The following is a 17,964-nucleotide window of genomic DNA, read 5'->3' as shown; positions in this document are numbered from 1 at the left end:
GGGGTACTGAAGTTGAATGTTCAGCCATGAACTCATTGAATGGCGGTGCAGGCTAGAAGGGCCGAATGGCCTACTCCTGCACCTATTTTCTATGTTTCTATGTTTCTATGTGCTTAACTTTCTAATCTGCTTGTCCCTATGCCAAATTGCGTGTGGCTCAAGTTACAATATAGAAATTATGACCTTTTTGAGGTTCTGCATTTTAATTTGGACCCTAGTTGCTCAGACTCTTAGGTAGAAGTAGAAGTGAAATTCTGCTATGTCGTTGGTTCCTGCGTGGACCACGACAATTGAATCCTCCCCCTCCAAATTCTTCTCCAGCCTCTAGGGGGTCTCTTTAACCCTGGCACCGGGCAGGCAACATAACCGTTGGCACTCCCGGTCGTGGCTGCAGAGATCTATCCCTCTGACTATACTATCCCTACCACGACTACATTCCCTTTCACTCCCCCCACTTGAATGGCCTCCTGCACCGTGGTGCCTTGGTCAGCTTAATCATCCATCCTGCAGGCTTTCCTTCATCGACACAGGCAGCAAGATCCTTGTACCTGTTGGATAAGGGCAAAAGCCGAGGCTCGTCCAGCTCTAACTGCAGATGTTGGTCGCCTTGGATCGCTATGCTCTCCACAGACTCCCACATGCTGCAGTTGTGGCACACCACCTCCACTGCCATTCCTATATAACCTTGTTTTATTTAATTAACTTAGCTTATAGTTTAGTTTTTTTAACCAATTATTTCATCTAGTTTATGTTGTAGGTAGATTAAGAACATAAGAATTAGGAGCAGGAGTAGACCATACAGCCCCTCGAGCCTGCTCTGTTTAATAAGACCATAGCTGATCTTTGCCCTCAACTCCATTTTTCTGTCTGATCTCCATATCCCTTGAGTTCCCTGAAGTCCAAAAATCTATCTCAGCCTTGATATACTCAACGATTCAGCATCTACAGCCCTTTGGGGTAGAGAATTCCAAATTAAATTCAGTATTTACCTGTAGCAGAAAGCACTACAAAAAGCAGCACCTCCTTCCCCCTCTGCTCTGAATTCCCACTGTCTCCAAATTCCCAATTTTTAAACTCTTAAGTGCACTCCACTCTCTGCAGACCACTCATATTGCATAACTGGTATTTTCTCATAAAATGTTAAACTTGTCTACATAGATATATGGGTGTCAAATTCAATTCATTCTTTCACTTTCCTCATTTTGTATTTACAGCTTACAGTAACAACAGAGGAAGCTGGGGAAATCAGTTCCAAAAACATCAATCTAGTTATATCCAGCCGTCAACTTTCTCCAAACCGGCAACATGGGGAGGAGGTGGAAGGGATGTTGAGAGAAGAGGATTTGGTTGTCCAGATCCCGGGAAGAAAGCAATTTCAAGTTCTGGAAGCTTTATACAGAATAGGTTTACAACCCTCTCTAGTGATGATCAAGAACATGATTTGGAAAGCCTGTTGTGAGTCCAATTGTTTGTTTTGCGCACAATTTCTTTTACATATCAAGGTAACAACAACTTTCATTTAGAAAGTTCCTTTAACATAGTAAACATCCCAAGGCTTGTCACAGACAAAATTGCACACGGAGTGTGAAAAATTAGGGGAGCTGATTGAAGATGTGGTTGAAGGGCTACATTTTGAGGAAGCTTTTCAAAGTGGGCATAGAAGTAGGAAGGGAGAGAGATTTAGAAAAGTAGTTTGAATCTAGGCTAAGATGGACAAAGTTTCACTGAAGGTGGAGTAGAGGGAGGAGTGATGCAGTGAAGGCCAGTTGGAACAATAGAAGGTGTGTGTTGACACATTGGGCTGTAGTTGGTTGCAGATGTTGAGGCAAGGCCCTCCATGGCCTTGGAAATAGGTAGTCTTAGTAATTGATAGGATATGGAGTTTGAAGCTGCGTTCAAGGTCAACCAGAACACCAAAGATGTGCATCACCAGACTCTGGTTGAGCAAGCCGCCAGAAAATGAAATGGAATCAGTGGCTAGAGTTGGAATTTTTGGTGAGAGTCAATCGGGGTGGATTTAGGTCTTGCCAGTGTTAACTTGGAGAAAGACCTGCCTTATTGTGTAATACTTTGCTATACTGACGTGGCTATTGGTGAGTAATACATTATAGATTTCCCCTTCGTTTTAATCTGTGTATTTGGGTGAAATTCAGCAGCTGTGAAACACGATCTCGAGCAAAGGAAAATTCAAGAATGAATCAGCCCACATTACTCTTGTCTGCAACCTAATGGATCCTTCAATAGCATACACTTTTTATTTATTTTGCACTTTATTTCAAGAAGTTAGAAATAGCTAAATTACAGATCAAAATAAGAAAACGTTGAAACATTTAGCAATTAACCAAGGTATAAACATGAAAGAATCTTAAGATAATTGTACATTGGTTTACATATTGCTGTAGTTGTAATGTGTTTAATATTGATCAGTTTTATTGCAAGACATTGTGGTGTGGCATAATTTTAAAACTACACTTAGATGCGTAATTAATGGCCATGATGTGTCGTATCTTTTTTTTTCCCCCTTTGCTAATTTTCTGCCTGTCCTCTCCTGAAGGAATTGACTGCTGCTGGGATACTGTTCCATGGATGCCTAGTATCCTCTCACATCCCACTCAAGTGGCTACTTTTAAAGTGTGAGTGTTTCTAGGATATTTGACCAATGGCAAGCCCAATCTGCCCTTATTGAACATGCATGAATTTTCACTTGCCCTTTGTGCAGTCCCACTTTTTATTGACGCTACTGGAAAGAAATTTCTTGGTGCTCTCCTGGCTGGCCTCCCACCTTGCATCCTCTGCAAACTTGAGGTCATCCAAAACTGCTACCCATATCCTAATTTTCATCTAAGTCCCATTCACTCATCACCCCTGTGCCCGCTGACTTACGTTGGCTCCCAGTCCGACAATGTCTTAATTTTTTAAAATTCTCATTCATGTTTTCAAATCACTCCGTGGCCTCCTTCAGCCCTACAACCCTCCGAAATCTCGACATTGCCCCAATTCTTGTCTCTTCCACATCCCCGATTTTAATTGTTCCATTTGTTGCCGTGCATTCAACTGTCTAGATCCTAAGCTGCGGAATTCCCTCTCTAAACTTCTCTGCAGCTCTACTCCTCCTGTTTGAAGACACTCCTTAAAACCTACCTCTTTGTCCAAGCTATTGGTCATCTATCCTAACATTTCCTTATGTGGCTTGGTGTAAAATATCTGTTTGATAATGCTCCTGTGAAGCGCCTTGGGAGGTTTTACTACCTTAAAGATGCTATATAAATATAAGCTGTTATTGTAGTCAGGAGCTGAAACCCCAGTTGATTTTACGCTCCCTAGCCATAATGCTGAAGCAAGTTGCAATGTAACTAATACTCTAGTACTAATGGGCTCAAGTTTCGGACCCCCGCTAGAACGGTGCACATCGGAGAGGCCCGCCTAATTTGTAGAACAGAAATTGTGCCGAATACTTACCTCGCGATTCTCTGGTATCTGTAGGCCTGTTTCCAGCTCGGCGCGGTGCAGTAGGAGCTGCTGGGGGCGGAGCTACAGCCCTGCACCAAAAACAGTGCCGGCAGCTGCATGCGTGCGCAGTAGCTCCTGGCCCTCCCAGCGTGTCCCGTCTCCGGGCGACGATCCTATCCCTGGCCGAAGGGTTGTCGCCCCTATCCCGGGCCAAGTGGCCTGACTGCCCTCACCTCTTCCGCGACGGCCCGCCCGACATCTCCTGGGGGCAGGCTCCGCTCAAAGTCCTCGGCAGCGGCGGGACCTGCCCGACCGGCATCTCCTGAGGGGGCCCCGTCCCAGCAGGCTGTTGGAGGGCTCCCGGTGCTGCAGTAGGTGAGTAGAAACATAATTTGTTATTTATTTATTTTTTTTTTAATTTTTAATTTTAATTTTTATTTATTGATTTATTCATTATTTATTGATGATGGCTCTTTATTTGTAAAAGTGAAGTGTTTAATGCTTGTAAACTTCCCTTCCCCCTCCCCCCTATCTCTCGTTCCCTACGCCTAATTTCTAAAGTGTAGGCAAGGTTTTTCAGAGCGTACAAAAATCTACACTTACTCCATTCTAAGTTAGTTTGGAGTAAGTTTTCGCTGTCTAAACTTGCAAAACAGGCGTAAGTGGTTGGTAACTCCCCATTTTGAAAAAAAAACGCTTCTAAAATGAAACTATTCCAACTCACTAGATTGGAGCAAACTAAATGCTGAGAATTGCAATTTCTAAGATACTCCATTCTAAACTAGTTGCTCCAAAAAAATAGGAGCAATTCGAGCCGAAACTTGAGCCCATATCTCTACTACTGGGAATCAAACCTAGGATATTATGGTCTTTGGTTCACTTACACTTCCCTTTACCAACTTGGGCAGCAGGGGAGGTTGGTAAAGGTACTTTAAAATTTTTTTAAATTGTGATACATCTGGTTCATCGTGCAGTACCAATGTTTGACAAGAATTAATTCCACAGCTTCTTGTTTTCTTGTACAAAGACCGTCCAACTCACTACAGAAAGGAAATATTGATGGTGATATTATTTAAAGTCCATTGTATAGTAGTTACTAATTTGTGTAAATATGATGTGCAGTATCTTACTGATTTCCGTTTATTACAGGGATATAGTAAGAAAGGATATTGAAGCATGGGAAATCTCTGGTCAATGGTTGTTCTCCTGTTATTCTGTTGCCAAAGAATATGCTTGTGTCTCAGGTATAGTGTTGATTCTGCTTCTGTGTCTTTTGTTCTTTGGAAATCCGTTTATCCCAATGTATTTTCTTCACCTCTGTTCTGTCCTCATTTTCCTTTTTTTTTTACAACTTAAAGCTCCAAATTAAAGGTGAGGCTGAAGCCTTAAATAAAAACTTTACAGTTGCATTAAAAGACTCTAAACTTACCCAGTCAAATTATCTTTTATCATGTTATTGAGAAATATGTAAGGCGCATTATTTATTTTATTCCTCTGTAGGTCTTGTAGACTTCTCACCTGAAGAATTGCGACTGGAATACTATAACACTAGGGGAGGAGGCAGCTTGCAAAATTATGTAAGGACCATATGCTTTTGAAGTCATTGTTATGGTTCATGGATTGTAATTTTTAGGATATGAAGTGGAAGCATAAAGACTTCAGTCAATCAAGCTCACCCACCAGTTAAATTCTTCTGCCTCTATATTCTGGTAAAACAGATTTCTGATCCTTCACTGCGCGGGTAGCAGCATACTCCATAAGTCACGGGCTTTAAATGTGAATTTTATTCTTAAATGACATGTGAAGTTAGCAGTTTTCTAGCTTGTAAATTCCTGTCATAGTTCACCTGTTAAAGATCCTTGTCACTAACATCTCCAAACCCTTTATTTAAAAAAAAAAATTCTGGTTTTGACAGACTTGTGGATAATTGGTATTTGCAATGTTACAATTTGATCCCAAAAAATGAAAAGGAGAATGGAGTAACCTGTAACTGGTTTGGAGATGTGATGATAATTTCGCTTTAGTACTCTGCAAAGATGTAAATGCTCTAATTTGAGATATGACATTTTTCCTCTCCATTTTAAATTAATTGAAATAAATTTACACACATTCTAATTGAGGGAAGGGGGTGGGAATCACTTTTTTCTGCAACGACGCGATTGGTGATGTGCACCGTAATTCTAGACATTAGCATACCAATCTTGCTGTTGCTAACTTGCTCCAAATTTGGCAAATTTCTAATTAGAATATGCTGGAGTGAGCAGAGTGGGGAATCAGGGAATCAGGCACTCGGCACCGATCTAAGAGTTGAAGTGATGGCATGTTCACCATCCGTGGAAGAGTTAAAGTGAATGCAACTTCGTAGATAAACATTCATCGACAATTATTTTAATTTGCAGTGTCCCTTTTTGGGATATTTCAGATTGTGCTTTGTGTGCTCTATGAATTTAGGCCACTCCAAGTCACTACATTATGAATGATTAATAATTTAGGAATAAAATAATGTGAATTTTATTTTTGTGGATTATGAGGGCATAAATTGAGCTAAACAAGCTGACTTTGAAGTTTTAAACTTACTGGGCCAAAAATCGCGGTCTATTCAGGCACATACGATATGCGCACGCACCTGTAGAGGCCCGTAAGTGCCAGTTCTCGGCACGCGATGCGCATGCGCTGAATTCCGGCACTTGCGAACTGTCAAAATCTCTCGACAGTTCCAACGCATCCCTGGGAGAAGGGCCTTCGGCGGGCAGAGATTTGGGTTATTTGTCCAACTCTTGCCCAGCGAATGTCCTTCAAACTCTTACGCCTGGTAAAAGCAGGCGCACGGCCTGCTTTTACCAGCTTAAGAGTTTTAATAAATAGAAAAAATATATATATTTTTGTATTAAAACCCCTATCTTATGAAGGTAAGTTTATTTTTAACACTATTAAAACATTTTTTAAATTCAAAAAAGTACATTTTTCTCAAACATTTAATTTAATGCAATTTCTATTTTTTTTTAAAGTGAAATGTTTTTTAAATTTATGTTTGTGTTTTCTTTGATTTTAGGGGTATTCTCATTGATATTAATCGGAGTTCCCATTACTATGAATGAGAATGCTACATTGTGATTGGTGGTCCAGGCCCACGTGATCCCAGGATACGCATATGCTAATGGAATACGTGGGCTGGACTGCGCAGCTAGGCCTCGGAGCGCAAGTCTACGTTCCTCCGGGACCAGCAGGTATTTCCGTTTATAATTTTTAAAAAAAATTTGGTTGGAGGCAGCCATCCGTGGAAAGCCTCCGACCGCAATTTTTGTCCTATTGAAAATTCCTGAATGAGACTAAAGATCGCAAATCTTTGCAAACATTCAAAATTTGCATAATGACATGCTGACTGTCCTCTGAGTAGATTGGCTTGAAATGTTTTGACGTATATGCACGTTAATTTACTCATCGTTGATTGAAACAATAGTGATTAATAGTTAAATGAAAGTTATTCGACAATATATGTTTGTTGTGTTAATGGCTTTAGTGACACTGTGGGACAACAGAGAAGGGATCATTTAATTTCTGAAAACTATCTCAAATTGAATGAGCTCCGGACATATGATGTGGCCATATTAAAATTGAAAATACCAGGTGCAGAAAGTGGATACTCAAAGATGCTAGTTGTTTAATCTATGTAACAGTCATACATTGTTAACAACTGGGAGTTTAAATCCAATCTTGGACCAATAAATCACACCACTGCTAAACTAGCAGTGCCATTATTTTGAAGTCTAAGTGGTGGCAGCATGAAAACTGGCTTAAATGCAGAAAAATTGTAATCAGCAATGATTTTAAGGGAGGGTGGAGTGATGATAATTACTTTCCAACTGTTTTCACTTAAGGTAATGCAAAAGTCCCAGGTTGTCATCACTTCTTTTCACATCACTATTGTTCATTTCAGTTTGGATTTTCGTAAGTACAATAGTTGTAAAATAAAAATAGATATTTCAAATACTGCAGATAAAGAAGAAACGAAACGTTAACGGCTGCCAGCCAATCTTGTGCTCATACTGCTAGTCACTGAATCAAAAAAAATTGTAATAACACAACAGTTTCATCATACACTAAGTGATGTGTAACGTGAAGTTTGAAATTGTTAATTTGCTGTATTTTGATGTAGGTGGACTCCATTAGACAGTTAGCAAATCAACAGAGAAACCGGATGCTTGAAATAAAGAAGCCAGATTCATCTACAAGAATTTCAGTGGTAAGCTGTGATTGGGAAAAGGCAATGAAAACTCAAGTGTAAAATAAAATCAGCTGTTGGAAAAGAACGTAGATTAATTTAGATTGATGTCATTTTAAATTGTAAGAAAGAGATTGGTGGTAAGAATAATGGTGAGGCTATCATCCCTCGTTGTTGAGTAAATCGAACAGCAACTTCTGGCGTCCGCACATGCACAATTAAACACAGAAATCAGGAAGTTGCTGTCTGAGTTGCCCTGCTCCTCCACAAGCTTCGCTCTAAGTGTCTCGACAGACTCGTCATTCACATACATGGAAGGGCATGAATTTGTGGTACTTATGGTACTTACCCATTAGATACCCACTCAACATCCAGGGGTATTCAACATTTAGGAAGGATAGACAGAAAGGAAAAGGAGATGGGTGGCGTTGCTGGTTAAAGAGGAAATTAATGCAGTAAGGAAGGACATTAGCTTGGATTATGTGGAATCTGAATGGGTGGAGCTACGGAATACCAAAAGGCAGAAAATGCTAGTGGGAGTTGTGTACAGACCACCAAACAGTAGTAATGAGGATGGGGACAGCATCAAACAAGAAATTAGGGATGCGTGCAATAAAGGTACAGCAGTTATCATGGGCGACTTTAATCTACATATTGACTGGGCTAACCAAACTGGTAGCAATGCGGTGGAGGAGGATTTCCTGGAGTGTATTAGGGATGGTTTTCTAGACCAATATGTCGAGGAACCAACTAGAGGGCTGACCATCCTAGACTAGGTGATGTGTAATGAGAAAGGACTAATTAGCAATCTTGTTGTGTGAGGTCCCTTGGGGAAGAGTGACCATAATATGGTAGAATTCTTTATTAAGATGGAGAGTGACAGTTAATTCAGAAACTCAGGTCCTGAACTTGGGGAAAGGTAACTTCGATGGTATGAGACGTGACTTGGCTAGAATAGACTGGCGAGTGATACTTAAAGGGTTGACAGTGGATAGGCAATGGCAGACATTTAAAGATCGCATGGATGAACTTCAACAATTGTACATCCCTGTCTGGAGTAACAATAAAATGGGGAAGGTGGCTCAACCGTGGCTAACAAGGGAAATTAAGGATAGTGTTAAATCCAAGGAAGAGGCAGATAAATTGGCCAGAAAAAGCAGCAAACCTGAGGACTGGGAGAATTTTGTAATACAGCAGAGGAGGACAAAGGGTTTAATTAAGAGGGGGAAAATAGAGTATGAGAGGAAGCTTGCTGGGAACATAAAAACTGACTGCAAAAGCTTCTATAGATATGTGAAGAGAAAAAGATTAGTGAAGACTAATGTAGGTCCCTTGCAGTCAGATTCAAGTGAATTTATAATGGGGAACAAAGAAATGGCGGACCAGTTAAACAAATACTTTGGTTCTGTTTTCATGAAGAAAGACACAAATAACCTTCCGGAAATACTAGGGAACCAAGGGACCAGTGAGAAGGAGGAACGGAAGGATATCCTTATAAAGCAGGAAATTGTGTTAGGGAAATTGATGGGATTGAAGGCCGATAAATCCCCGGGGCCTGATAGTCTGCATCCCAGAGTACTTAAGGAAGTGGCCATAGAAATAGTGGATGCATTGGTGATCATTTTCCAACAGTCTATCGACTCTGGATCAGTTCCTATGGACTGGAGGGTAGCTAATGTAACACCACTGTTTAAAAAAGGAGGGAGAGAGCAAACGGGTAATTATAGACCGGTTCGCCTGACATCAGTAGTGGGGAAAATGTTGGAAGCAATTATTAAAGATGAAATAGCAGTGCATTTGGAAAGCAGTGACCGGATCGGCCCAAATCAGCATGGATTTATGAAAGGAAAATCATGCTTGACAAATCTTCTGGAATTTTTTGAGGATGTAACTAGTAGAGTGGACAAGGGAGAACCTGTGGATGTGGTGTATTTGGACTTTCATCAGGCTTTTGACAAGGTCCCACACAAGAGATTAATGTGCACAATTAAAGCACATGGTATTGGGGGTAATGTATTGATGCTAATAGAGAACTGGTTGGCAGACAGGAAGCAGAGGGTCGGGATAAACTGGTCCTTTTCAGAATGGCAGGCAGTGACTAGTGGAGTACCGCAGGGCTCAGTGGTGAGACCCCAGCTCTTTACGATATACATTAATGATTTTAGATGAAGGAATTGAGTGTAATATCTCCAGGTTTGCAGACGACACTAAGCTCGGTGGCGGTGTGAGCTGTGAGGAGGAAGCTAAAAGGCTGCAGGGTGACTTGGACAGGTTAGGTGAGTGGGCAAATGCATGGCAGATGCAGTATAATGTGGATAAATGTGAGGTTATCCACTTTGGGGGCAAAAACACGAAGGCAGAATATTATTTGAATGGCGGCAGATTAGGAAAGGGGGAGGTGCAACGAGACCTTGGTGTCATGGTTCATCAGTCATTGAAAGTTGACATGCAGGTACAGCAGGCGGTGAAGAAGGCAAATGGTATGTTGGCCTTCATAACTAAGGGATTTGAGTATAGGAGCAGGGAGGCCTTACTGTAGTTGTACAGGGTCTTGGTGAGGCTTCACCTGGAATATTGTGTTCAGTTTTGGTCTCCTAACCTGAGGAAGGACGTTCTTGCTATTGAGGGAGCGCAGCGAAGGTTCACCAGACTGATTCCCGGGATGGTGGAACTGACATATGAGGAGAGACTGGATCAACTGGGCCTTTTATACACTGGAGTTTCGAAGGATGAGAGGGGATCTCAGAGAAACATACAAGATTCTGACGGGATTGGACAGGTTAGATGCGGGAAGAATGTTCCCAATGATGGGGAAGTCCAGAACCAGGGGACACAGTCTTAGGATAGGGGGTAGGCCAATTAGGACTGAGATGAGGCGAAACTTCTTCACTCAGAGTTGTTAACCTGTGGAATTCCTACCGCAGAGAGTTGTTGATGCCAGTTCATTGGATATATTCAAGAGGGAGTTAGATATGGCCCTTGCGACTAAAGGGGTATGGAGAGAAAGAAGGAAAGGAGTACTGAGGGAATGATCAGCCATGATCTTATTGAATGGTGGTACAGGCTCGAAGGGCTGAATGGCCTACATCTGCACCTATTTTCTATGTTTCTATATGTAAACACAACAGAAAAGATTAGGTCTTATCCATTCAAGTGTATGTGAATTTTCAATGGTGTGGTAAGTCTGCCAAACAATGATTTTACATTGAATAAATATTCTAACTTGCACTTCCTGGTTTAGTAAGGATTTTTCAATCTGATTGGTTAAAAAGATACACAGTTGCTGGTCATGTTTTCACAGGTCATAGATCCTCTATAGAGGGCGCCGTGCTATTTTGGCTCTCTAATAACTACAAATTGGAATGAAAACGCTGACAAAGTATATGGGCAAGTGTAAGTGCAATGAAGGGAGAGTGCAGTTCATTTACCACTGACTGCAAAATCCGGACCGTTCCATTTATATAGTACTTATCATGCCTTTTATAAAGGACCCGAAATCCATCACATACAATTAATTACTTTGAAGTGAAATCACTATTATGTAGACAAATGCCATAGCTGTTTTATACAGCAAGATCCCACAAAAAATGTTCATCTGTTTTTGATGGTGTTTGATAAAGTTGGAATATTGTCAAGGACACCAGGGGAATCTGGTATTCCTCTTTGAATAATGACCAGGATCGTTTTTTAACGTCAACTTGAACAGGCACCTAGAGACTTGGTTTGATACCTCATCCAAAGGATAACATCTCTGACAATGCAGTTCTCCCTCAATGCAATAATGTAAACCTAGACTGTGCTCATGTCCTAGGATGGGGCTTCAACCTAAATCCTTCTGACAGGTGGGAATGCTACCAACTGAGGCGAGGTGGCTTTGAAGACCTTTTTTGAAGACTACATTAATAAATTATAACAAAAACACGATGTAAAGAAAGATTATACAGTTATACTTAGTATAATACAGTAACCAAGTTAATTGATTAAAATTATTTGTAGAAGTTGTTAACGATTGAATTATCTACCACCTAGGAGGACAAGGGCAGTAGGCGCATGGGAAAACTATCACCTCCCAAGTTTCTCTTCAAGCCACACACCATCCTGACTTGGAAATATATCACTGTTCCTTCATTGCCGATGGAACTCCCTCCCTAACAGCACTGTGGGAGTACCTTCGCCACACAGACTGGAGCAGTTGAAGAAGGCGGCTCACCACCACCTTCTCTGGGGCAATGGGGGATGGGTAATAGATGCTGGCCAGCGACATCCACCTCCCATGAACAATTTTTTTTAAAGCATCAATAGGATTTTCTTCAAGAAATTAACTTAGTTTTTCATGATTCCACTTTAATGTTCCAGTCATCCAGTTGAGTTTTAAGAGCATAGGTACATAGGAATTGCTGGACAATAAAAGACTACGGTCCACCTTGTTCACCTTGTACCATCCTGATAATCACATGGTACAATGATAATGGAGTTGTTAACTCATCCTAGCAATCACTTTTCATTGAAAAGTTTAAAATATAAGCAGAAGTAGACTTTCCAGCACTGGAACGTTTCCTGATCACTAGCAGATTTAGTGCCCACTGCGCCCTTAAAGGTATTTTTAAATCAATGAATTATTTGTTGTCGATGCGGTATATATAGTGTGTGCGGATGATCACACTCCATATTAAGCCAATCTAACACTGAGTGAATCAACTTCTCTCAATTTTTTTTTAAGAATAAAATCCCAGTGACAACTCTGCTGAGATCAGGACCTGCATTCTGTGGCTCAGATGAATAACCATACCTTCAACTATTTTATGACGTAGCACATTGAAGTACCAAACCATTGCTGTACTGCAAGTTTGCAATAATCACCTTCCTTCTCTTTCACATCAAAGTATAAACACTCACTGTTGTTTAATAGAACACTTGTTCTGCTTTTCTGACCCACTGACTGCTCCCAGGTCTGATAGTGCATGGACCAGATGTAGAATTAAACACTCTCTGCTGTGACAATGTGCTCTAATCCCAGCCTTAGAAGAGGTTTCCCAACTACAGTATTGTGAACCTTTCCACTTCCCATATACGTCACTATATGACCGTTCATGAATTTTAATCTTGTACTGAATTCTGAGAAACTCTTTCTTCAAGCTGAATAAAATTAAATTCTCTGCTTCACTCCCACTTTGAAATCTCTATTCTCAGCCTCCTACATCATCATAGGCAGGCCCTCGGGATCGAGGAAGACTTGCTTACACTCTTAGCATGAGTTCTTAGGTGGCTGTACAGTCCAATACGAGAGCCACAGTCTCTGTCACAGGTCGGACAGATAGTCGTTGAGGGAAAGGGTGGGCAGGGAGCCTGGTTTGCTGCACGCTCCTTCCCGCTGCCTGCGCTTGATTTCTGCATGCTCTCGGCGATGATACTTGAGGAGCTCAGCGCCCTCCCGAATGCACTTCTTCCACTTAGGGTGGTCTATGGCCAGGGACTCCCAGGTGTCAGTGGGGATGTCGCACTTTATCCGGGAGGCTTTGAGGGTGTCCTTGTAACGTTTCCTCTGCCCGCCTTTGGCTCGTTTGCCGTGGAAGAGTTCCGAGTAGAGCGCTTGCTTTGGGAGTCTCGTGTCTGGCATGCGAACTATGTGGCCTGCCCAGCGGAGGTGATCAAGTGTGGTCAGTGCTTCAATGCTGGGGATGTTGGCCTGGACGAGGACTCTAATGTTTGTGCGTCTGTCCTCCCAGGGAATTTGCAGGATCATGCGGAGACATCGCTGGTGGTATTTCTCCAGCGACTTGAGGTGTCTACTGTACATGGTCCACGTCTCTGAGCCATATAGGAGGGCGGGTATTACTACGGCCCTGTAGACCATTAGCTTGGTGACAGTTTTGAGGGACTGATCTTCAAACACACTTTTCCTCAGGCAGCTGAAGGCTGCACTGGCGCGCTGGAGGCGGTATAGAATCTCATCATCAATGCCTACTCTTGTTGATAGGCTCCCGAGATAGGGGAAGTGGTCCACGTTGTCCAGGGCCACGCCGTGGATCTTGATGTTTGGGGGGCAGTGCTGTGCAGCGAGGACAGGCTGGTGTAGGACCTTTGCCTTCGACACTGTTCCTATGAAGCTCAATGTCATTTTGAAGAACAGCATCTTGTCTTTCAATTCGGCAATTTACAGCCTTCTGGACTCAACATTGAGTTCAATAATTTCAGACCATAACGTCTCTCCTCTTGTTTTGAAGGCAGCTGTTGATGATTATGCTATTCCCATTTACACCTCTTCGAGACCCATCTTTTGTTTCTTTACTTATTTAATTACCATCTCCTTTTGCCTTGCGCCATCATGCCTTTTGTCATTTAATCTCTTCTGCCTTCCACCCTTTCACAGACCTTCCCTTTTGTTCTAAGACATAAGAAATAGGAGCAGGACTAGGCCCTACACCCCCTCAAGCCTGCTCCGCCATTCAATAACATCATGGCTGATCATTGACCTCAACTCCACTTTCCCGCCCGATTTCCATATCCCTTTATTCTGCCAGACTCCAAAAATCTATCTATCTCAGCCTTGAATATATTCAGAGACTCTGCATCGCCAGCCCTATGGGGCAGAGAATTCCAAAGATTCACAATCCTCTGAAGAAATTCTTCCTCATCTCTGGCTTAAATGGCCTACCCCTTATCCTGAGACTGTGCCCCATAGTTCTCGACACTCCAACCAGGGGAAACGACCTCTCCGCATCTACCCTGTCACTCCCCTTCAGAATCTTGTATGTTTCAATGCGATCACACCTCATTCTTCTAAACTCCTGGGAGTAAAGGCCCATTCTACACAATCTCTCATCATAAGACCACCCCCTCATACCAGGAATCAATCTAGTGAACCTCTGTTGTACAGCCTCCAAGGCAAGTGTATCCTTCCTTAGATAAGGAGACCAAAACTGCGCACATTACTCCAGGTATGGTCTCACCAGTGCCCTATAAAATTGTACCAAGATTTCCTTACTCTTGTACTCCAACCCCCTTGCAATAAGGGACAACATGCCATTTGCCTTCCATATTGCTTGCTGTACCTGCATGCTAGCTTTCTGTGTTTCTTGCACAAGGACACCCAAATCTCTCTGAACATCAACATTTAAAAGTTTCTCACCATTTAAAAAAAAATGTCCTGTTTTTCTATTCTTCTTACCAAAGTGAATAACCTCACATTTCGCCACATTATACGCCATCTGCCACCTCATTGCCCACTTAATTAAGCTGTCTAAATCCCTTTGCAGGCTCTTTGCGTTCTCCTCACAGTTTACTGTCCCACCTACCTTTTGTATCGTTGGCAAACTTGGATACATTATACTCGGTCCCTTCATCTAGGTCATTAATTGTAAATAGCTGAAGCCTCAGCATTGATCCTTGCGGCACCCCACTAGTTACAGCCTGCCAATCTGAAAAAGATCCGTTTATCCCTACTCTGTTTTCTGTCCGTTAACCAATCCTCTATCCGTGCTAATACATTACCTCCGATCCCATGAGTCCTTATCTTGTGTAATAAACATTTATGTGGCACCTTATCGAATGCCTTTTGGAAATCCAAATATACTACATCCACTGGCCCCCTTTACCCTGCTCGTTACAGCCTCAAAAAACTTTAAGAAATTTGTCAAACATGATTTCCCTTTCATAAAACCATGTCGACTCTGCCTAATCATGTTATGATTATCTAAGTGCCCTGATACCATTTCCTTAACAATGGATTCCAGCATTTTCCCAATGACTGATGTCAGGCTATCTGGCCGATAGTTCCCTGTTTTCTCTCTCCCTCCTTTCTTGAATAGCAGTGTTACATTTGCTACCTTCCAATCCGCTGGGACTGTTCTAGAATCTAGGGAATTTTGAAAGATCAAAACCATTGCATCCACTATCTCTGCAGCCATCTCTTTTAGAACCCTTGGATGTAGGACATCGAGTCCAGGGGATTTGTCGGCTTTTAGTCCCATTAGTTTCTCAAGTACTTTTTCTCTACTTATATTGATTACGTTAAGTTTCTCATTCTCATTTGACCCTTGGTTCCCCACCATTTTAGGTATGCTTTTTTGCGTCTTCTACTGTGAAGACAGATACAAAATATTTTAATGTTTCTGCCATTTCCTTATTCCCCATAATTTCTCCTGCCTCAGTCTCTAAGGTTTACCTTTGCTGCTCTCTTCCTTTTTACATACTTGTAGAAACTCTTACAATCTGTTTTTATATTTCTATATTTGCTACCTTCTATTTGCTATTTCTCTGCCTATTTTTCCCCTTTTTATCAATTTTTGGTCATTCTTTGCTGGTTTCTGAAACTTTCCCAATCCTCAGGCTTACTACTATTCTTTCATTACACTACAACATTATAAGCTGCTTCTTTCAATCTAATGCTACCCTTAACAACTTCACTTAGCCACGGATGGATCACTTTTCCTGTGAAGTTTTTGTTTCTCAATGGAATGTATTTTTGAGAATTATGAATTCTGTGTTTCTCTCCACCTCCCTCCCCCCACATCTGTCTCTGCACTTGCTTAAAACCTGTTATATCTCTAACTTTTTCCAGTCTGATGAAAGTTCATCAAGGGGGATAGAGTATAAAAGCAGAGAAGCCCTGTTACAACTGTACAGTGTATTGGTGAGGCCACACCTAGAGTACTGCGGACAGTTTTGGTCTCCGTATTTAAGGAAGGATATATTTGCATTGGAAGCTGTTCAGAGAAGGTTCACTAGGTTGATTCTGGACATGAGGGGGTTGACTTATGAAGATAGGTTGAGTAGTTTGGGCCTGTACTCATTGGAGTTCAGAAGAATGAGAATTGATCTTATTGAAACATATAAGATAATGAGGGGGCTCAACAAGGTGGATGCAGAGAGGATATTTCCACTCAGTGAAACTAAAACTAGCGGACATAGTCTTAGAATAAGGAGCCGCCTATTTAAAACTGAGATGAGAAATTTCTTCTCTCGGAGAGTTGTAAATCTATGGGATTCTCTGCCCCAAGGAGCTGTGGAGGCTAGGTCATTGAATATATTTAAGGCGGAGATAGACAGTTTTTTGATTGATAAGGGATATGGGGAGCGGGCAGGGAAGTGGAGCTGAGTCCCTGATCAGATCAGCCATGATCTTATTGAATGGCGGAGCAGGCTCGAGGGGCCAAATGGCCTAGTCCTGCTCCTATTTCTTATGTAACCTGAAATGTTAACTCTTTTTCTCCACATATGCTGCCTGACCTGCTGAGTATTTCCACAATTTTCTGTTTTTATTGTTGGAAAATAATTGCCCTGCTGCCAACAATTCCCCAGTACAGCATAAGTGGAGTCTGTTACTATGATTTCCTCTATTTGAGGAACTTTTTGAATTATAGCTTGTGTTTTCTTTCTCCTCTCCAGAGTACTGAATTGAGGAAACCTAATCAACAGAAACCTGCAACAGGATTTGGTGGAGTGCAAACTTCAACCTTTGGCTCATCAGGCGAGTGTTCATGAGCAATTCTTCTTTTTTTTAAAAAAAGAGTATTGAGAAAGAAATGTACTGTAAAATAGAAATCTTCTGGGTTTTTTTCTTAATTGCTGAAAGGTGATAATGTTTTTTTTTTCTCTCATTTTACAGGCTGTTACTTGATTAAAAAAACTAGAAAATTTATTGTCTCGTCACCAAGCTAGTGCTTTTGCCTGCTTTGGCTGACTAGATATGATTTATAAGAAGTTTATTGCACAAAAAAAATGGTGTCACAGTTAAACCTTCTGAGGAATACAACAATATTTTTGCAACAACATAAAATAATAACCTAATGCTGGGGGTTGTGACTCCTGGAATTGTGTGGGGGCTAGCTGTGGTACCACACAGTTTATAAATGTGGAGAGATGCATCTGGTATATAATATAAAACTTGCTTTTGATACCAAACTAGGTGACCAGATAGCCACTAATGGGAAGAATATATTTCAAGGGGATCAGGGCAGATTAAACCAAAACATTAAGGAATCATAGGTGAATTTTAATATGGATATTAATGTATAGTTGGAAGATTTTTCCAGAAAGAGGGCCTGCTTATCAATTTACTCATCGGTGGCACAAAGCCTAACAGCACTAATTTTCAGTGGAAACATAGTATAGAATTTTACAGCAGAGGTAGGTCAATTGGCCCACCACTTGTGTGTTGGCTCTCCGAGCTATTCATTGTTTTTTTTCCTCATTAGCTTTTTCAAAAATATTTTTCAACTATTTATCCGCTTCTCTTTTCAAAGATTCTGCTTCAACCACTATTTTCGTATATAAAATTTGATGCTTCTACT

General features: G+C 41.4%; 1 protein-coding gene across 1 annotated transcript in view; it reads left to right on the top strand.

Moving 5' to 3' along the window:
• nup42 (nucleoporin 42) overlaps positions 1–17,964 on the top strand; it is a 156,554-nt gene that overhangs the window by 135,813 nt on the left and 2,777 nt on the right. The window contains exons 2-6 of the mRNA XM_070880959.1: positions 1,215–1,455; positions 4,600–4,694; positions 4,951–5,027; positions 7,607–7,693; positions 17,060–17,141. Of these exons, the coding sequence (XP_070737060.1) occupies positions 1,215–1,455; positions 4,600–4,694; positions 4,951–5,027; positions 7,607–7,693; positions 17,060–17,141 (582 nt within the window). The remainder of the gene's footprint in view (positions 1–1,214; positions 1,456–4,599; positions 4,695–4,950; positions 5,028–7,606; positions 7,694–17,059; positions 17,142–17,964) is intronic.

Source organism: Pristiophorus japonicus, chromosome 5 (assembly GCF_044704955.1).
Source record: "Pristiophorus japonicus isolate sPriJap1 chromosome 5, sPriJap1.hap1, whole genome shotgun sequence".
Lineage (NCBI taxonomy): Eukaryota > Metazoa > Chordata > Chondrichthyes > Pristiophoridae > Pristiophorus > Pristiophorus japonicus.
This window is presented reverse-complemented; position numbering and strand designations above follow the sequence as displayed.